This window comes from Rhinoderma darwinii, chromosome 7 (genome assembly GCF_050947455.1).
Source record: "Rhinoderma darwinii isolate aRhiDar2 chromosome 7, aRhiDar2.hap1, whole genome shotgun sequence".
Taxonomy (NCBI): domain Eukaryota; kingdom Metazoa; phylum Chordata; class Amphibia; order Anura; family Rhinodermatidae; genus Rhinoderma; species Rhinoderma darwinii.
In genome coordinates, this window is record NC_134693.1 from 105,929,695 (window position 1) to 105,951,787 (window position 22,093).

A 22,093-nucleotide genomic window follows, 5' to 3' on the forward strand; every position below is an offset into this window, starting at 1 on the left:
GTGTATCGTATTGTTTATTTATATGCACTCAATATACACAATATCTACCATATTAACCCCTTCCCGACATTTGACGTAAATGTACGTCATGGAAAGCATTGACTTCCCGCAAAATGCCGTACATTTACGTCAAATGTTTGGCACCGGCTCAGAAGCTGAGTCGGTGCCATCATCGTCGGATCTCAGCTGTATCTTACAGCTGACATCCGACTGTAACGGCGGGGACCGAAATTAGCTTCGATCCCCGCCATTAACCCCTTAAGTGCAGCGCTCAAACGCGATCGCTGCACTTAAGGTATTTGCAGCTCATCGGAGCCCCAGCAATGAAATTGCCGGGGTTCCGGTGGCTGCAATGGCAACCGGAGGCCTAATACTGGCCTCCCGGTCTGCCTAGCACCGAAGCCGGTCAAGATCCGCCCGGCGGCGGAGCCTGATCGGCTTCCGTAGCTGCCGGCAAGATGGCGCCGGGTCAGGAGCTGATCCGGCGTCATCAGCGGTGGAAGTCAGCTGTACTGTACAGCTGACATCCACCTGTAACGGCAAGAACCGGAGCTAGCTCCGATCCCTGCCATTAACCCCTTCGATGCAGCAATCGAAGGCGATTGCTGCATCGTAGCGTTTACTAGAAGATCGCCAGCCCTGAGAGGCAATCGGGACTGGCGACTGCTGTTATGGCAACAGGAGACACAATGGTCTCCTGCTCTGCCATTACGGAAGCCGATTTAGGCCCCGCCGGGAGGCGAAGCCTAATCGGCTTGCTGTCAGTGAATGACTGACAGATCTAATACATTGCACTACATAGGTAGTGCAATGTATTAGAAAAAAAAAAATCTGACCGTTGGACCTTCAAGTCCCCTAGTGGGACTTGAAGAAAAGTGTAAAAAAAAAGTATAAAAAGGTGTACAAAAAAGTGCAAAAAATAAAAGTTTGAAAACAATAAAAGTTTCAAGTAATCAAATAAAACACAATCCCCCTTTTACTCTTATCAAGTCCTTTATTATTGAAAAATAATAATAAACCATATGTATTTGGTATCGCCACGACCGTAACGACCTGAGGTATCAAAATATTATATTATTTATTGCACGCGGTGAACAGTGTAAAAAAAAAAACGTAAAAAGCTTTACCAGAGTTTCTGTTTTTTGGTCACTTTGCCCTACAAATATTAGAATAAAAAGTGATCAAAAAGTCGCACGTATCCAAAAATGGTACCTATAAAAACTATAGCTCGTCCCGCAAAAAACAAGCCCTCATACACCTCCGTCGACAAAAAAATTAAAAAGTTATGGTTCTCACAACTTGGCGACAGAAAAAATACATTCTTTTTACAAAAGTAATTTTATTGTGCAAAAAGTTGTAAAACATAAAAAAGTGCTATAAATTGGGTATCGCCAGAATCGTACTGACCCGCAGAATAAAGTTAACATGTAGTTTATAACGCATGGTGAACGCTGTATAAAAAAAACGAAAAAAGCTGTGCCAGAATTGCGTTTTTTGTTTACCTGGCATCCCAAAAAATAGGATAAAAGGTGATCAAAAAGTCACATGTACCCCAAAATGGTACCAATAATAACTACAGCTTGTCCCGCAACAAACCAGCCCTCATACCACTACGTCTATGAAAAATAAAATTAGTTATGGCTCCAATAAGTCAGGAAATAAAAAAATATGCAGTTGTGCCCGAGGGGAACATTTCTTCTGTTTCAAGAGGCGATTTATCAAGGACCTAAAATTAGGGAACCAGGAAGGGGAGAGCCCAAACATATCCGCTGGAGGCGACGGTGCCCGTATGATACCAGGACAACACTTTCCCAGCAAAATTCCACAAACTACAAAAGGTGCGGAGTGTTGACCAAAAGGGGGATAAGAAATGACACCATTTATCAGTGCGACACTGGCCTGTGCGGAAAGGATTGCTTCACAGCGTAACACACATCTATGGATTATTTTATTTTTTTTATACCACCTAACTATGCCCCTTATATACTCCGCCCCGCTTACATGTACCCCCACATTATAAAACACCAGCAATACTCAAACAAATATAGTACCAAGCAAAATCCGCTCTCCAAAAGCCAAATGGTGCTCCCTCGGCTCTGAACCCTACAGCGTCCCCAAACAGCAGTTTCCTTCAACATATATGGCATCGTCATACCCAGGAGAACTCTTTTAACAATTTTTGGGGTGTGTGTCTCCAGTGTCATAAGCTGGGCATGACATATTTGCCACTGAATGGCATATCTAGGGAAAAATATAAATTTTTAATTTGCACCATCCGCAGCGCATTCATTTATGGAAAAGACCTGTGGGGTGAAAATGCTTACTACACCCCTTAATAAATGCCTTGAGGGGTGCAGTTTCCATAGTGGGGGTCACTTATCAGGGGTTTCTTTTTATTATTTCACATCTGAGCCTCTGCAGTTGTGAACCAATACTTTGTAAATCGCCAAATTAGTCCTCCACTCCGCATGGTACTCTTCACTTCTGAGCCCTGTGATATGTCCAGACAAAAGATTAGGGCCACATGTAGGGTATTTCTAAAACCGGGAAACACCGCTTAATAATTAGAGAGTGGTATTGTTATGGTGGCACAATCCGGGCACCACATATTGGCATATCTATGGAAAAAAATCCCATTTTCACTCTGCAACATCGAGTGAACACTAATTTCTACAAAACACCTGCAGGGTTAAAATCCTTACTACACCCCTTGGTAAATGCATTGAGGGGTGTAGTTTCCAAAATGGGGTCACTTCTGGGGAATTTCCACTGTTTTGGGCCCACAGGCGCCCAGAAACCAATCCAGCAACATCTGCACTCCAAATGGCGGTCCTTCCCTTCTGAGCCCTGCCGTTTGCCCAAACAGCAGTTTATGACCACATATGGGGTATTGCCGTACTCGGGAGAAATTGCTTTACAAATGTTGGGTTCTTTTTTTTCCTTTATTTGTTGAGAAAATGAACACATTTGCGCTAAAGCTACGTCTTATTGAAGAAAAAGGACTGTTTTTATTTTCACTGCCTAATTCTAATAAATTCTATGAAACATCTGTGGGGTCAAAATGCTCACTACACCCCTAGATGAATTCCTAAAGAGGTGTAGTTTCCTAAATGGAGTCCCTTTTTGGGCGTTTTCATTGTTTTGTCCCCTCAGGGGCTTTGCAAATGTGACCTGGCCTCCGCAAATCATTCCTGCTAAATGTGATCTCAAAAAGCCAAATAGTGCTCTTTCCCTTCTAAGCCCTGCCGTGTGTCCATACAGCCGTTTATTACCACATGTGGGGTATTGTTTTACTCGGGAGAAATTGCTTTACAAATTTTGTGGTGCTTTTTCTCCTTCAGTCCTTCTGGAAATGAGAAAAAATTAGCTAAACCTAGATTTTTTTTGAAGAAATGTTGATTTTAATTTTCACGGCCTACTTCCAATAATTTCTGTAAAAAACCTGTGCGGTCAAAATTCTCACTACACCCCTAGATAATTTCCTTGAGGTGTCTAGTTTCCTAGATGGGGTCACTTTTGGGGGATTTTTACTGTTTTGTCACTGCAAGAGCCCTTCAAACCTGACATGGTGCCTAAAATATATTCTAACAAAAATAAGGCCCCAAAATCCACTAGGTGCTCCTTTGCTTCTGAGGCCGGTGCTTCATTCCAGTAGCACGCTACGGCCACATGTGGGATATTTCCTAAAACTGCAGAAACTGGGCAACAAATATTGAGTTGCATTTCTCTGGTAAAACCTTCTGTGTTATAAAAAAAATTGTATTAAATATTTATTTCTGCAGAAAAATATGAAATTTGTAAATTTCACCTCTATGCTTTAATTCCTGTGACATGTGTAAAGGGTTAAGACATTTTCTAAATGCTGTTTTGAATACTTTGAGGGGTGAAGTTTTTAAAATGGGGTGACTTTTTGGGGGTTTCTAATATATAAGGCCCTCAAAACCACTTCACAAATGAACTGGCCCCTGTAAAAATAGCCTTTTGAAATTTTCTTGAAAATGTGAGAAATTGCTGCTAAAGTTCTAAGCCTTGTGATGTCATACAAAAATAAAAGGATGTTCAAAAAACGATGCCAATCTAAAGTAGACATATGGGTGATGTTAATTAGCAACAATTTTGTGTGGTATAACTGCCTGTCTTACAAGCAGATACATTTAAATTGAGAAAAATGCTAATTTTTGCAATTTTTCGCTAATTTTTGGTGTTTTTCACAATTAAATACTGAACATATCGAGCAAATTTTGACAGTAACATAAAGTCCAATGTGTCACGAGAAAACAATCTCAGAATCGCTTGGATAGGTGAAAGCATTCCGGAGTTATTACCACATAAAGTGACACATGTCAGATTTGAAAAATGAGGCTCTGTCAGGAAGGTCAAAAGTGGCTAAAGAGGGAAGGGGTTAAACGTAGTAGCACTCTCTACAGGCAAAACGTCAGGAAATTTTGTAATATTTATACCCCTAAAGATGAATTATTGATCTTAAGCACATGTCTTATTTTCAGTGCGCCGGTGTTCTGTGACCTCCATTTTAGTTTCTTGTCGATTGGTTACGGAATAAACAATTTTCTATTTATTTATTATTTTTTTCTTATGTAGGGGCAACAAGTTGATCAAGATGAAATGTTAATGTACTGGGCATTCTGTGTATGTATTTAAAACTTGATAAGATAAAAATGAACAGTACTGTACAGTATTTGTGCTCCAGAGCTGCTCTTCTAGCTGTAGACAGGAAGCTGCGGCCATAAGCAGTCATTTTCTGAGCTGTAGAGGACAGTTTTCTGTCACCTAGTCACAATCTTTACACAAGTAAGCAGACACTTCCTTCCTCTCCCCACCATGTCTGTCAATCTTGTGTATGTATTATGTTCTCGTGCCTTCTCGTATTAATACACAATGGCTAGGCACTCTAAGGTTCAGTTCAAACGGCGGATTTTACGTGGCAGGTCCCACTGCAAAATCCGCCGGAGAATTATTCCTGCCGTTAGCAGGAAGATTCCTTCTCCCATTGACTTCAATGAGAGGTTCGGGCGGAAACCGCCCAAAGATTGAGTAGGACGCATCTTTTTCTTGCTGTCTGAAAAAAATCAGCTAGCGGAAAAAACAAGCGTCTGACTCATTGAAATTAATGGTAGGCAAAAATTGTGCCACAAAAATTCCGCCATGTGAACAGGGCCTTACACTGGTTTAGAACTTCCACGTGACAGCCCAATGCACCCTGAAACAGTTATAGCTATAAAATATGTCAAATCTAAGAATGATATAGTGAGGAGATTAAAGCATTCAGCTTCAGAAATACCCATTTATGCGCATGTTAGATTTATCGTTATCTGTCCACGCTCCACAGGCCTCTTAATATTAGATTTATTTATTAGGACTATTGTATAATACTATTTTCTAAATAAGTTTAGCCCCTTAATGACCGGGCCTGAAAAGGCCTTAATGACCAGCTATAACTTTTTTATCTTTTCATTGACGTGGCCTTGTTTTATGCGGGAGAAATTTTATTAATTTTTTCTGCAGTTTGGGGGATAGAAAAAAATATATTTTTACGGCGTGAATATAGGAAAAAGCGAATCTCGGCAACGTTGTTCTTGTTTCTTTTTTTTATCCTGTTCACGTTTCATGCTAAATAACCTGAAAAATTAATCCAACAGGTTATTATGGTCGTTTAGATACCTAATATGTGTAGATTTTATGGTTTTATTTAATGTAGGGGCAATAAAATATATTTTATGCTAAATAATGACTTTTTTTGGGGACATTTTTTTTAATTTACTTATTTTTTTTGTTACTTATTTTTTTTGCCATTAACCCCTTACCGCACCAGGATGCATCGGTACGTCCTGTATTGCAGTGCTTTAAGGCACCGGGGCGTACCGGTGCGTCTCGGCTAACAACTGTCACCCTGTCAAAGGACAGGGTGACAGAACTGTGCCATCAACGGTTTATGACAGTTGATCAGCACAGTAAGACGGCAGGGGACCAATCACAGCGGTCCCCTGCCGGCGATCGCTGTGATTGGTCAGTCACAACAGACTGACCAATCACAGCTCCTTAAGAACATGTATGTGATAGAGCTGGCTCAGAAACTGAGCCAGCGCCATCACCACCTGGTGTCGGCTGTATATTATAGCCGATACCCAGCTGTAACGGCCAGGACTGGAGCTAGCCTCCGATCCGGCCGATTAACACCTTAGATGCTTTTCGGACCCCATCTGTATTTAGCAGGCTGCTCTAAGATCAGGAGCTGTAAGGAGCGCTCACCCGCCTCTTCTACAGTGACGCCAAAAGACGTCGCTGTAGATGAAGCACCTGCACCGCCTGCAGTCAAAAGACGGTGGGCAGTCATTAAGGGGTCAATGGTATATTATTTCTAAGCTGACATTATATGAAGCATGATAAGCTTAGTTCTATATTCAGCAGAATGTCCCAGGAAAATTTGAATGTTATCTGTTTTTGTGATAATGCTGAATTTTTTGCATTTTATAGATGGGTGCACTCGCCTCTCATTATCGGGATAAATGGGCAGTCAGCCATCTTCCATGTTGTGTTTTCTGGACACATATATTAGTCATACACTTATAATGTAGTTCTATATAAATTCTTACATTTATAAAATGTAATCCTAAGGCCCCGTTCACGGATGATGTTTTTAGGATGGTTTGGCCCTTTTGTTTTATACAGGAACTGTCTTTTGCTTGTTTGGTTGACAGCTATTACTCTCTCAACTCCACCATTTACATGCACGCTCAACTTGGGGAGTTAAGGCCCTATTACATGAGCCAATGATCGGACAAACTATCTTTCGCACTCGTTTGTCGGCTGATCAGATCTTTTATGTGGCCCAAAAAAGGTTGTTTGTCGGCAGCACATCTCCCCATGTAAACAGGGGAAGTGCTGCCGACAAGATGCAAGATGTATGGGGACGAACGATTGTATTAATGATCATTCATTTCCATACATTCCAACTTGCTTTATTTAAATGGAAGCCAATGGTGTCGGGCGAAAAAAATCTGCCCATGTAAAGGACCTTAAGCCATTTTTAGATCCCCATGCCTTGACTTATCTCTTGCTGGAACAAAGGATAGGGCATATTGAAATCCGAGTTCTTAGCAACCTAGTCAGGGGTTCCCTCGGACACAGCAGTAATAAGACCCTTACCATTAACTGTTCTATTTTTCCCAAGACAATAATCAAACTCTGTTAATCCAGCCCAAGATAATTTGGAAATCCCACATTCAACAGAAATAGTCTTGAATTAGGTTATTCTGACGTTGCCTAATTGCTCAAAATATTGTCAAAAACTAAAAGCAAATTGTGTCCCTTGCATGTATGTATGAAGACTATGACCACCTTCACATCCAAATGCAATACATCTAAAATGAGAAATGAAGCAACAATTGCAATAGATCATAATTAACAATTTCCTACCATTTTGATACTACATCTCCTATGCAGACTATGCATCTCCATGGTAACAGACAACAAACAAACCCTGTGTAGTCTGATCCTGCAGTGATACTCTGCACCATCTGTACTGTACTTCTGTTAAACCTACCGAACACACACACACATATATATATATATATATATATATATATATATATATATAAAGTAGGGGACAAATGCATTGTCTGCATAAGAACTGAACTGTAGAAACAAAACAGTACAAATTTTTTAACTATTGCAAAGTTGCTTACGTTTTTCATTTTTCAAGCATTGGGACAGTTCAAAAAAACAAAATATTTGGTTGCGAAGGTTCATCTAGTCTTTAAGTTACATGCTTTCGTTTTTGTCCTCCTTTAAAGTGTTTTTTTCTCGGAGTTAAACAAGGATAGGCCATCATTGTTTGATTGGTGGAGCTCTAACCCCTTGGACCCCATGTGATTAGCTGAATGAATGGGTCAAGGGAAAAAGAGCTGAGCTGCAGTACCAGCCACTGCAGCCCCTCCAATGAGCCATGGTAAATAATGAAGGGGACATGGCGATTGCTGGAGCTCCGTTGCCACTTAATTCAGTTTATTGGTGGGAGTCCCGGGGTTCGGACCCTCACCAATCAAACATTGAATGCTTATGCCCTAGGAAACTCTTTAACATAAAAACATATTGTTGACTTCTCTCTCCTATTACCCTAAGAATATCCTCTGACTAATCTGTATTTTTTGTCACTAGTATTAAACGCGGTCTTTAAACCTCACCAGACATCATATAAACTCATGACTTACACTTTGTGTTTTAATTCAATTTGTACATATTCTTCATTGATGTAGAATAATTTCTTTTTAGAACAGACTTGGTCATAACATTAGATTTATTCCAAATTTTAGGGCTAAACTCATATGAGACTTTATGTACTATTGTCCTATTTTCTTGGGAGATAAATTTTTATAATGACTGGAATTTTTTAGCATTGATAATGAAAATATAGATCTTTATTTCCCGATAATCCTGGATTTGAAAGCATTTGGTCCTTTGATGATCTTCAGTATTGCAAGATTTCTTAAAAGTCTGAGTCCTTTTGGGTGGGAGTTCTTGAGTTCAAGTTAATGTTGGTATTGAAGTATTATTTGTTTGCTTGAGATGTTACATTGTGGATCCACCCAACAAGTCTAGTAATGCGACTATAAACTCCAAAATATTTTGGAATGGCACAGCCTGCCCCCCAGCTTACCAATCCAGCCTGGAACCAGCGCCCCCCTGGCTCTTTACATACAAGTGGACTGCCAGAATCACCCTGCAATGTAAGAAGTACATAAGCCTATATACATTTTATCTGACTCAAGATTCTGTAATTTATACATTTCATTAATGTTTTCATAAAGTAGGGAACCACACAATTTACATTACAGTAGACTCCTGACTCTGTACAGATAAATGCTATAGATGATGGATGTGTCCTGTGTAGTGCATTCATGATGCATTCAAAACATACTGTCGGCCATGTTATCACCATGCTTCATGTGGCTCAGCACACATTCACATTACCATTTTAACCTGTTGCCAACTGAATGCAGTGGCTTACACACATGGGGGGTATAATCACGTGATTCATGACATATTTAGTCTTATTCACTCACCCCATGGATGCACTGCACAGATCATTTCCATGGTACGCTGGTTGATCCTGCTGCATAGGCCTTTCTCTGGCTGAAGCAATCTCTACATTTAATAAGATAAGTGACTCTTTTGTGCTTATTTTGGGGTTACACTGGGAAAAAAAATGAGCAATAATTTTAATTTAGTGTTGTAGTGGGAGGAGAAAGGGGGCTGGCACTACTCCAATGCAGGGAAAGACACAGTCTCTACAAACAAAGGAGCAATGAGGAAATGACATATGAGCCTTGACAAAGCGCTTGTAGAGTGAAACAGTCGTTGGCATCCTCCACATCATTAACCCCTTCGCGCTCAGGTCAGTACTATTACGTCGTGCTGAGCGCATCGTTCGCGCTCAGCTCAGTAATAGTACTGACCTGAGTTAACACGGCGTCATCTTTCCCCGGCGCGTGTTTGAGCTGTGATACCTGCTGTTTCCGACAGCAGGCTATCACAGCTTAGTGTGCAGGGACCGATCGCGGTGGTCCCCGCCGATTAACCCCTTTAGAAGCCACGTTCAATAGCGATCGCGGCTTCTTAGGGGTTAAGCTGCCATCGCCGGCCTGCTACACGATAGCGGGTCGCGATGGCTACTATGGCAACCAGAATCCTAACAATGGACTCTGGCTATGCCATCGACGGAAGCCTAGCGGGTCCTGACAAAGTCAGGACCCACTATGCTTGCTGTCAGCGAACAGCTGACAGTTCTAATACACTGCACTACGTATGTAGTGCAGTGTATTAGAATAGCGATCAGAGCCTCCTGCCCTCATGCCCCCTAGTGGGACAAAGTAAAAAAAAGTGTAAAAAAGTAAAAAAAAGTTGTGTAAAAATAAGAAAATAAAAGTTTTAAAAGTGCTAAAAGTAAAAATCCCCCTTTTTCCCTTATCAGTCCTTTATTATTAATAAAAATATATAAACAAATAAACTATACATGATTGGTATCGCTGCGTCCGTAACGTCCTGAACTACAAAACGATGTCGTTATTTATCCCGCGCGGTGAACGTCGTAAAAGAAAATAATAATAAACCGTACCACAATCACAATTGTTTGGTCACTTCATCTCCCAAAAAATGGAATAAAAAGAGATCAAAAAGTTGCATGTACCTAAAAATGGTACTGATGGAAACTACAGTTCGTTACGCAAAAAATAAGTCCTCGCACGACTTTCCTGATGGAAAAATAAAACAGTTATGGCTCTTCGAATAAGGTAACTCAAAAAATAAATTATACTTTACAAAATGTATTTTATTGTGCAAACGCCATAAGACATAGAAAAAAACGATAAACATATGGTATCGCCGTAATCGTATCGCCCCGCAGAATAAAGTGAATATGTCATTTATGGCGCATGGTGAACGCTGTAAAAACAATAGTAAAATTCCTGTTTTTTAGTCACCACGCCTCTTAAAAATAGAATAAAAACTGATCAAAAAGTCGCATGCACCCCAAGAAAACTACAATGAATTCCTCAAAGTCTCTAGTTTCCAAAAAGGGGTCACTTTTGGGGGGTTTCCACTGTTTTAGCACCACAAGACCTCTTCAAACCGGACATGGTGCCTAATAAATTAAATTAAATTAATTAAATGTCACCTCTATTTTGCTCTAAATTCCTGTGAAACACCTAAAGGGTTCATAAACTTTCTAAATGCTGTTGTGAATACTTTGAGGGGTCTAGTTTCTGAAATGGGGTGTTTGATAAGGGTGTCTAATATATGGGCCCCTCAAAGCAACTTCAGAATGGAGCTGGAAACGAAAAAAATAAATAAAAATGAGGCAATACTTCGCTACTTACATTATACTCATAATGAGCCGTGCCCACCCCGAAATGACCCTAGTTTTGACCGTTTGTATAAACGGAGACCCCTATTAGACCGTTTCAGTGCCCGGTTTTCCCAAGCATACAGCCCCGAGAAGTGTATTTCTATTGATGAGTCCTTGGTACATTTTAAAGGGAGGGTTCAATTCCACCAGTGCCTGCCCAGTAGGAGGGCAAGGTATGGTGTGAAGATGTATAAGCTGTGCGAGAGTGCATCAGGGTATACCTACAAATTTAGGATATATGAAGGGAAGGACACCAGTATTCAGCCCCCAGAATGCCCCCCCTTACTGGGAGTTAATACAAAAATTGTGTGGGATTTGGTGCACCCACTGCTGGACCAGGGTTACCTACTCTACCTGGATAATTTTTATACCAGCGTCCCACTCTTCAACTGCCTCGCTTCCAGAAGTCCTGCGGCATGCGGCACTGCTAGAAGAAATCTGAGAGGCCTCCCTAAGACTCTGCTTGGGCAAACAAGAAGGGGTGAGAGCAGGGCACATTCTAGCAGCAACATATTGTGTGTCAAGTACAAGACAAGGGAGATGCCACACCAGTACCCATGTACCTGTACGAGGTACCAGTACAGAGACCCCCAAACCAGACTCCATCCTGGACTACAATAGGTACATGGGAGGGGTGGACTTGTCAGATCAAGTCCTGAAGCCCTACAGTACTTCTGGAAGCGAGGCCACACACATCGTACCAGGGCAACACTTTTTAGGAGAAGTTCCCCAAACTGGCAAGAAGGGAAAAAGTCAAAAGAGGTGCAAAGTCTGCTATAAGAGGGGGAGAAGGTGGGACACAATATATCAATGTGATGTGTGTCCCGAAAAACCAGAGCTCTGTATGAAAGTGTTTTAAAATTTATCATCCATCCCTTTATTTTTAATTTACCCCAGTTTTACTCGCTCTGATCCACTTCGCACAGCTTACCCCTCCTCATCTTTCCCCTCTGAGCCCTGCTGCGTGCCCAGGCAGCTGATAACAGCCACATGTAGGGTATTGCCGTACCCGGGAGAACCAACATTACAGTTTATGAGGTGTATATCTCCGGTGGCGCATGCTGGGCACACTATATCGGACACTGAATTGGCATATATGTATAGAAAATTGCAAATTTCACTCTGTACCAACTGCTGCACATTATCTTTTACACAATACAGGTGGGGTCAAAATGCTCACTACACCTCTAGATGAATGCCTTAAGGGGTGTAGATTTTAAAACAGGGTCACTTCTCGGGGGTTTCAACTGTACAGGTACCTTAGGGGCTTCTGCGTACAAGACTTAGCACCAGAAAAGCTCCAGTAGGCCAAATGGTGGTCCTTTCCTTCTGAGCCCTGCCGTGTGCCCAGGCAGCTAATAACAGCCACATTTAGGGTATTGCCGTACCCGGGAGAACCCTCTAGATGAATTCCTTAAGGGGTGTCGTTTTTAAAACGGGGTCACTTCTCGGGGGTTTCAACTGTACTGATACCTCAGGGGCTTCTGCACACATGACTTCGCACCAGAAAATTCCCAGTAGGCCACATGGTGGTCCTTTCCTTCTGAGCCCTCCCATGGGCCCAAACGGCAGTTTATCACCACAAATAGGGTATTGCCACACTCAGGACAAATTGGGCAACAAAATGGGGTATTTTATTCCTTGTGAAAATAAGAAATTTTGAGCCCAAACTACCTCTTATTGGAAAAAATTAAATTTTTTTAAATTCACAGCCCAATTCAAATAAGTTCTGTGAAAAAACTGTGGGGTCTAAATGGTCACAACACCCATAAATGAATTCCTTGAAGGGTTTTGTTTCCAAAATGGGGTCACTTTTGGTGGGTTTCCATTGCTTTGATACCTCTGAGGCTCTGCAAATGCGACATGGCACCCGAAAACCAATCCAGCAAAATCTGGACTCCTAAGAACACATAGTGCTCCTTTCCTTCTGAGTCCTCCCATGGGCCCAAACGGCAGTTTATCACCACAAATGGGGTATTGCCGCACTCAGGACAAATTGGGCAACAAAATGGGGCATTTTGTTCCCTGTGAAAATAAGAAATTCTGATCTAAAATGACATCTTATTGGAAAAATTGTCATTCTTTTAATTTCACAGCCCAATTCAAATACGCGCTGTGAAAAAACTACTGGGTCAAAATGGTAACAACAACCATAAATTAATTCCTTTTCAGTTTCCAAAATGGGGTCAGTTTTGGGGGATTCCTACTGTTTTGGCACCTCAACACCTCTCCAAACCTGGCATGCTGCCTAAAATATATGCTAATAAAAAAGAAGCACCAAAATGCACTAGGGCTTCTTTGCTTCTGGGGCTTGTGTTTTAGTCCACGAGCGCACTAGAGCCACATGTGGGACATTTCTAAAAACTGCAGAATCTGGACAATACATATTTAGTAGTGTTTCTCTGGTAAAACCTTCTTTGTTACAGAAAAAAATTGAATAAAATTGAAATTCAGCAAGAAAAAGGAAATTTCACCTCTACTTTGCTTTAATTCCTGTGAAATGCCTGAAGGGTTAAAAAACTTTCTAAATGCTATTTTGAATACTTTGAGGGGTCTAGTTTTTAAAATGGGGTGTTTTATGGGGGTTTCTAATACATAGGCCCCTCAAAGCCCTTTCAGAACTGAACAGGTACCTTAAAAAAAAGGCTTTTGAAATTTTCTTAAAAATATGAGAAATTGCAGTTTATGTTCTAAGCCTTGTAACGTCCAAGAAAAATAAAATAATGCTCTAAAAACTATGCAGATCTAAAGTAGACTTATGGGAAATGTGAACTAGTAACTATTTTGGCTGATATAACCATCTGTTTTACAAGCACATGCATTTAAATTCGGAAAAATTCGATACATTTTGCAATTTTTCACAAATAAACACTGAATATATCTCAGAATCGCTTGGATAGGTTTAAGCATGCCAACGTTATTACCACATAAAGTGAAATATGTGAGATTTAAAAAATGGGCTCTGAGCCTTAAGGCCCAAACTAGGCTGCGACCTTAAGGGGTTAATGACCGAGATCAACCTCAATAAATCTTTTTTATTGCCACTGCGGTGAGTGCCTCGTATTTCCTATCTGTCTTCTATCAATTTTATCTTAGGCATGGACTTGGGCCGCTAATAAGGCCCATGCATCACCATGTTCTGGCTCCAGTAGAAAAACCTTGAGAAGCCTTGCACAGAGACAGGTCTACCACACTGGTATAAGACAGGTATGTGAGCAGTAATGTATATTAGTAAATGGTATGTTTCCCTATTTTATAAATTACATTCATTCATTTATTTATTCATTAAGTAAAATACGGAATAAGCCTTTGTAATTTTGGTGCAACAAAGTCACTATTCAATAGCAGATACAAGTATCAACGGTCTTACAGCCCATTGAATGAGTATTAACATTTAGAGCTATTTACATACCTGACATGCATCTTTAGTCCCATCAGCATAACCTGCACAGAACATTCTTGGACTTATCTGATAGTGGTAGAGGTCAGAGCAAATATCTTGAGAAATTAACCTAAGGTCAGTCTTCTGGAGAACATCACTAGTGGGACCTAAAAGTACAAAGTCTGGTTCATACAGCTGCCGAAACATTGCTAACACACCCCTTCAAGAATTACTGTTCTACTTAGATTGTCAGCTACCAAAAGGTACACTATGTGGCTAAAAGTATGTGGACAACTGACCCATCACCTATAAGAGCTTGTTGGACATCCATGCAAAACCATGGTTGTTAATATGGAGTTGGGTCCACTTTTGCAGCTATAGCAGTTTCCACTCCTGTGGGAAAGCTTTCCCCAAGTGTCTGTGGGAATTTGTGACCATTCAGCCAAAAGAGTATTTAAGAGGTCAGGCACTGATGTTTGACAAGAAGGTCCAATTTATCCCAAAGGTTTTTGAAGTGGTTAAGGTCAGGGCTCTGTGCAGGCCACTCGAGTTCCTCCACACCAAACTCCTCAAACCATGTCTATATGAACGTTGCTTTGTGCACTGGGGCACAGTCATGCACGAACAAGAAAGGGCCTTCATAGTCTTTGTATGCTGTAGTATTTACATTACCCTTCACTGGAAATAAGCAGCCTAGCCCCAGACAATTATCCATCCACCATCAATTTTTACAGTAAGCCCAATGCATTCCCGTAGATATGGCATCTGCCAATTTTTTCATTTTAATGCGCCACATGCATCGCATTGGCGGCCCGCTCTGTGAGTTTGTGTGGTCTACCCATTCTCACTCCTAATATTAATATACCGCTATTTTACAACCAATATGCTGCTTTGACTATCTACATTAGAAGATTTATTTTGGAAAAATATTTTTAAAACCGCGCACGACTTACCATACTCATTTGCTGCCCCCCAACCTGTCAGCCAACATGTTGAACCAGTAGGGAAATGATGGGTACTGGCTGGAAGACAAATAGGTTGGACATGTGGAGACTTGGTGGGTACAGCATAGTCCAGCTGGACAAGGGCAATGTCATAATCATGTGTGTCTTGATCATGGTAAGGATGGAGGATCAGCTGGGTAACTTTGAATGCCATCTCCTTTTGGCTATTTCTACTAAGGTGCACCTTTCCTAAGATCACCGTCCAAACTTCAGGAGTAGAGAGACTGAAATATACAGATAATGTAGACGATATAGAAATAAATACATTGAACATATATTCTGGAGAGGTGTGAGAGAAATGTCAGTATTCAGGTAACATATAAGAACTCTGCTGGGTCCAGACTACAAAGACGGAAAGACTATAATGTAATATAAAACAGCGGCACCGTAGACAAACAGGACACATTCAAGTTATAATTATGTGCTCCGGGACCAAAAATCCTAAAAATAACGAATGTCTTCAACGCTGACCGCAGAGATAATGGGCATATTTATTAATCAAATTAAGCCACAATTCTGGCACACATATCGTGCAACCATATTTATGGTGTTTTTGACACGTTTTGCATCTCTTACAACAAAGGGGTGTGGTCTAGTGGGAATGGCTTGGCTTTATCTTAAGAACACATCTAATTAAGATCATCCCATATTTATGGCCTGTCACTAGTAAACTGGTGAAATACCAAAATCCCTTTTAGGTAAACACACCTGACTCAAACACAAACAGAACGTACACCGGATATATGCATCTTATAGAAAACATGTCTGTGTTATTTATACTATCATTAATACAATTAATCATTTTTATTGTTCATATAGATATTTCCTGCAATACCTTACTGTTTTTTTTTTGTTTTAACTTACCTCCCACCCTTACCCTTACTTTCCTTTCCCACATTCCCCACAAAAAACATAAATATAAAATGTATACAACAAAAAAAGTATGCCAACCAATAGTTTGTATAGAGTTAGACACAGGGGTGGGATCCGGCCGGTTCAGCCCGGTTCTCCCGAAACGGTTGTTAAAATTACAGCCGGCTCAGGGATTCGGGGTAAAGCAGGAACTGGTCCCCTGCACTCAATTGCATCCGCGTCCTTAGGACGCGGATACAATTGATTTGTCTAGCGGGATGCCTCGCCATTAGGCGCTTTAGCAATGATGCAGTCAGCGCAATGATTTCATCGTGCTGCTGCGTCATTCTGCTGGATGAGATATAGCGTGGCTGGAGAACGGCGCGGGAATGGGTACAGGTGAGCATGTAATGTTTGTTTTTTTCTTTTACAATGGCCAGTGTTTGGGGCACTATCTACAGGAGACTCTACGGGGGGCACTATCTGCATGGGGCCCTATCTAAAGGGAACTCTATGGGGGGTCCTATCTACAGGGGACTTTACAGGGGGCACTATCTGCAGAGGGCACTATCTGCAGAGGGCACTATCTACAGGGGACTCTATATGGGGCCATATCTACAGGGGACTCTATAGGGGTGTTCTCTATAGGGGGCACTATCTACAGGGGGAAATATCTACAAGGGGACTCTATAGGGGGCCCTATCTACAGGGGACTCTACAAGGGGCACTATTTAAAGCCTGCAGACAACAGGGGACTCTATAGGGGCCCTATCTACAAGGGCCCTATCTCAGTGGGCACTATATACAGAGAACTCTACATGGGGCACTATTTACAACCTGTAGACTACAGAGGGCACTATCTACATGGGACTCTATGGGGACACTACTTTACAGGGATTGACACAATTTTATTCATGGGCACAGTGTATGATACTATTATATTCAGGGGCATAGACTGTGGCATCATGAGAATTTTATCTTCGATTATAGGTGCAGAAATGTTGGAAAAGTGAGCAGCCGAAGACATCTGAGCGGCAAACTCTGCAGAAATGGGTCATGGCCAGTAGGTGACGTCATGGAAATCTGGACCGTATGGAAAAGAAAAGAGAAAATGAATGACTCCAATCTGAGAAAACATCCCCTTTGAGTGACTAAATGTTAATGTTTATTCTTCCTGTGACTGATCAGTAGAGTAGTCACTGTATAATCTGCAGCGAGATGATGGGTGTATCGTTCTCTTTTGTGAAACAGCAACTCCCTGCATATCCTTACCATTGTTCAGGCTATACTGGGAGCTGTAGTTTTATGTCGTACAAAGTTATATGACCGGTTAAACTGAATTTGCAAATGATCACTGTATTTGTGCCTGTGCTGTATATGTGTACTAAGCTTGGTTCTGGTGTTGTATTCATGTACTGAGCTTTGTTCTGGTGCTGTATTTATGTACTGAGCTTTGTTCTGGTGCTGCATGTATGCACTGAGCTTGGTTCTGATGCTGTATATATGTACTGAGCTTGTATCTGGTGCTGTATTTATGTACTGGGCTTTGTTCTGGTGCGTTATTTATGTACTGAGCTTGGTTCTGGTGATGTATTTATTTATTGGGCTTTGTTCTGGTGCTGTATTTATGTACTGTGCCTGTTTCTAGTGCTATATTTATGTACTGAGCTTTGTTCTGGTGCTGTATTTATGCACTGAGCTCTGTTCTGGTGCTGTATATATGTACTGGGCTTTGTTCTTGTGCTGTATGTATTTGTATATGTGTGTATGTATGTATATATATATGTATGTATATGTATGTGTGTATATATATATATATATATATATATACATAATCAAAAAATCAGGCAGCACTCCAAGGTATAAGCAAAATAGAAAGAGGTGCTTTATTGGTCCATATACACACGACGTTTCAGCTCAACACAGGAGCCTTTCTTAATACAATGTGTGGGTAGGTACGTAAGCACGCTTATGTAATTATATACGTAGTGTGGCAACCAGTTAAACCATTCTGGACAGGGAATTTCTTTATTTATACTCCACGTTAATATAGGGTGTATTTGTAATATTGTAATAGTTTTATTTGATTACTAGAATAATTTTCCATGTCACGATACACCGCAAAGCACCGCGACACCCCCCCCCCCCCCCGCGCGGGCGCATATGGTTTTTATAGTCAAAACAGAGAACCTGTTAAAAATTTTAATCCAATCCCTTTTTAGACAAGTGTCTAAAGATGCGCAGAATTTATCCATCATGAGCCACTGTGATAAATTTGGAACATCTAGTCTAATTCTAAGCTGTCTAAATTTAAGACAGTGTTAGTAAATCTACGCCAATTTGTCAAGGTAATGTTTGTTTCTCTGCCAACCATACCATCCATAAATAATATTATGTAAATCATTATCCTTGGCCGTGGTCTTTATATTTAGGTAAAATATATGCTTTAGTCTGGCCAATAGTGTACATTCCACTTCAATTATTTTTTTCAATAGTTAAAAAATTCTTGGCTGATTGGTTTTCAATATATCTTTATTGGTATTGTAGCTCTGCTGTCCTGATCTAGAGCTCCAAATCCCCTGATTCTCATCATACAGCCATACAGCCAAACAGAAAAGCTGAAATTTAATGTTTAACTCTATGGCTATACATGAGATAGACACTGTTCAGCCATAACATTAAATCCACCTGCTTAATATTGTGTAGGTCCTCCTCGTGTCGGCAAAACAGCTCTGACCCTTCGAGGCATTGGCACTCTGACCAGTCTGTGGCTACGCAGCCCCAAACGCAGCAAGCTGTGACGCTCTGTGTGTTCTGACACCTTTCTATTATAGTCAGTAGTAACTTTTTCAATAATTTCTGCTACAGTAGCGCTACTATGGGATCAGACCAGACAGGCTAGTCTTCGCTCCCTATGCGCAGCCATGAGCCTTGGGCGTCCATGACCCTGTTGATGGCTCAGCAGTTCTCCTTCCTTGAACCATTTTTGGTAGGTACAAACCACTGCATACTGAGAATGCCCCACAAGACCTGCCGGTTTGGAGATGATCTGACACAGTCATCTAGACATCACAATTTGGCACTTGTCAAAGTCGCTTACACTTGCCTGTTTTTCCTGCTTCCAACACATCAACATCAAGAACATGATTAGTAGAGTTATATTCTTATGTGGGACTCCAAACACAAGGACTTTGTTGTGATGACATCAATTTGAGTAAATCCTAAATTTGCCCCATTAAGTTATCACTTTCTTTTTTCTACAGCTCACATGCCAGTTTTGCTGTGTAAACTGAGACAGGGTCAGCATAAAGTGGGGGATTTAATGCCAGCGCTGTTGTACTGCTGGAGGCCTATATAAAGGCAGGAAAGCACACTATACACACAGATAACACTATGTGTGCATCTCCCCTGTCACTCCCTGGTTTCTGAACGAGGCATGGGTGTAACTACAGCCATAGCAGCTATATGGGGCCCAGAGGTTGAGGGGGCCAACTCCGGTGCAAGAACAATGTTACTTTTGTGGGGAATAACACGGTGTCTTTCTGCTATCTAGCACTACTATATGGGGTTTCTGATATATGGCGCTATTATCCATACCTTTATTATTGCTACTTATACAGCTGTTTCAGTTTCCGGTCACTAAGTGGTGGAGGCCCATCTCATTTACCTATATGGCCTTATGAATTCTCGTTACATCCCTGGGGAAGAGGCTGTACTCCATCACTGTAATAGTGTATTGATGTTTCTGTGACCATTATCTTTCATTAATTTCAGCTGCCATAAAGTGCACACACACTGCTGCACGGTCTATACAGAAAACACAGGAAGGAAGTGTGTGTCTCCATTTAAAAATGTAAAATAAATAGCCACAACATAAATTAACACGTTAATTAAACTAAAATTAAAGGCTATGAACACCTTTGAATTCAAATTTTTGAAAAGTTGTTTCAAATCACTTAAAACATGGATTTATTAAAAAAGAATATAACAATAATTTTTGATTCAAAGTTGTACGTAGCCGTTAAATACATGATACATTCCCTTTAACCGCAAATGGTACCCTTTTTATTGCATTGTGTGAAAGCAGCTGCAAATCTGGAATAAGTTTGCAATAGATAAGTCCTGCTGCGAATTTAAAAATGGTGTTTTGTAAAATATTTTTACACTTTAATAGATGTTCTCTCTTCCTTATCTGATCCTTTAGCAAGTGAATTGCCACAGAATTTAGTCAGTCTTTCGTCTCTGTATGATTACTATGGAAATAAGGATTAGCATGAAGTACATTTTTTATTTAGGCTATCTGGTCTCTATAGTTTCGTCATTTGCATCATCAGCCCACTAAGCCAAGCTAAGGAAGATTTTGACAATAAAAGACGGGTAAACATTTTATTCTGGTATTTGAATAAAAATACCTTTTATCTTTGATACAAGCGTTGTTTGGTTGAATCCGTGAGAGCTTTCACGAGCTATTGGATACATAGATGAGCTTTCCTGGACCGAGGGGCTGAGTGTGTTGTTGACTATCTCCCCACTCATAATATAGTGTGTGTTGACACTATATTATGACTACCCATTTTCTTAATCCTAACTTTATGGATTAGAGCACCACTTTTCCTTTTTATTTACTGAACTGTAAACCCATCAGATATTTTGTGCCAATAGTTACTATGTAAACACTATGGGGTAGATTTAGCAGTACTGTCATAGAATGCGTGCATTAAGGGGTCAGCAAAAATTATTCATATTGTAAATCATTCATCTAAATGGCACATGTGGCATGATACATTTGTTGTAACTCAATAGGCATGACAGCCATGTTTCTTTTGCCATTCTTAAATGGCATAGATTTACACCAAAAAAACGCTGCATGCTTCCACTATTCATGCAATCACCATGCTCACACTATGGGTATGTGCACACGATAACTGCATTTATGGCTGAAATTACGGAGCTGTTTTCAGGAGAAAACCGCTACGTAATTGCTCGTACTCGCATTCTGCGAGGTGTCAATTACGGACGTAATTTGGAGCTGTTCTTCATTGGATTCAATGAAAAACGGCTCCAATTACGTCCCAAGAAGTGTCCTGCACTTCTTTGACGAGGCTGTTATTTTACGCGCCGTCTTTTTGACAGCGACGCGTAAAATTACAGGTCGTCGGCACAGTACATCGGCAAACCCATTGAAATGAATGGGTAGATGTTTGCCGACGTATTGGAGCCGTGTTTTCAGGCATAAATCGAGGCGTACAACGCCTCCATTACGCCTGAAAATAGGTCGTTTGAAGCCAGCCTAAGGCCCACATTTACCAATGCTGTCTAATTGTTAGACAGTGTAAACTTAGACCAGGCAGGCACAAACGTGTCAAATTTATTACCACGGTGCATGCTGCATGCTAATTTTGGCGCATTTTGCTTTACCTGTTAGACACTTTTCTTTATACCAACTTTGATTAGACTTATTTTGCGCCAGAATTCTTGTGCTGTTTTTTTGGCGCACTTTGGCACATTTTTTAAAAGGTGTCTAGTGAGGTGCAAACATCAAAATTTGGTGTATATTTGAACCCATTCTACACCCAGACCAATATATTCAAAATCATCCTTTAATATACTGTAGAAAGAGAGCAAATATAAATCAGAACCACACTACATATTACCTATCTTGAATGAAGCAGTGAGCTGCAGTCAGAATCCACCTGTCTGCTACTAAGGTCCCTCCACAAATATGTGATCCTCGGACTTGTAGACTTGCCTGCCATGGCCATTCTCCTTCCTGTGCCGCAGTTCCTCCAACAATACGACTTTCTAGGGCCTGCACACCACAGTCTAAAAAAGGGAAGGAAGGGAATGTTTTACAGCAAAAAAATAAATTAGAAATTGAAATAATAAAATGTTTACTGGTCTATATTTATAGATTTGTTCAATTTAAAGGGAACC

General features: G+C 40.7%; 1 protein-coding gene across 2 annotated transcripts in view; it reads right to left on the minus strand.

Moving 5' to 3' along the window:
* Positions 1-8,296: 8,296 nt before the first annotated feature.
* The window catches only part of TMPRSS6 (transmembrane serine protease 6), an 83,741-nt gene continuing 69,944 nt past the window's right edge, over positions 8,297-22,093 (minus strand). For both annotated transcript variants that reach the window (XM_075833769.1, XM_075833768.1), the window contains 4 exons: positions 21,814-21,982; positions 15,257-15,531; positions 14,334-14,470; positions 8,297-8,737 (listed from right to left, as the gene is read on the minus strand). In XM_075833769.1, coding sequence (XP_075689884.1) covers positions 8,567-8,737; positions 14,334-14,470; positions 15,257-15,531; positions 21,814-21,982 — 752 coding nt within the window. In that variant the 3' untranslated portion in view covers positions 8,297-8,566. The remainder of the gene's footprint in view (positions 8,738-14,333; positions 14,471-15,256; positions 15,532-21,813; positions 21,983-22,093) is intronic.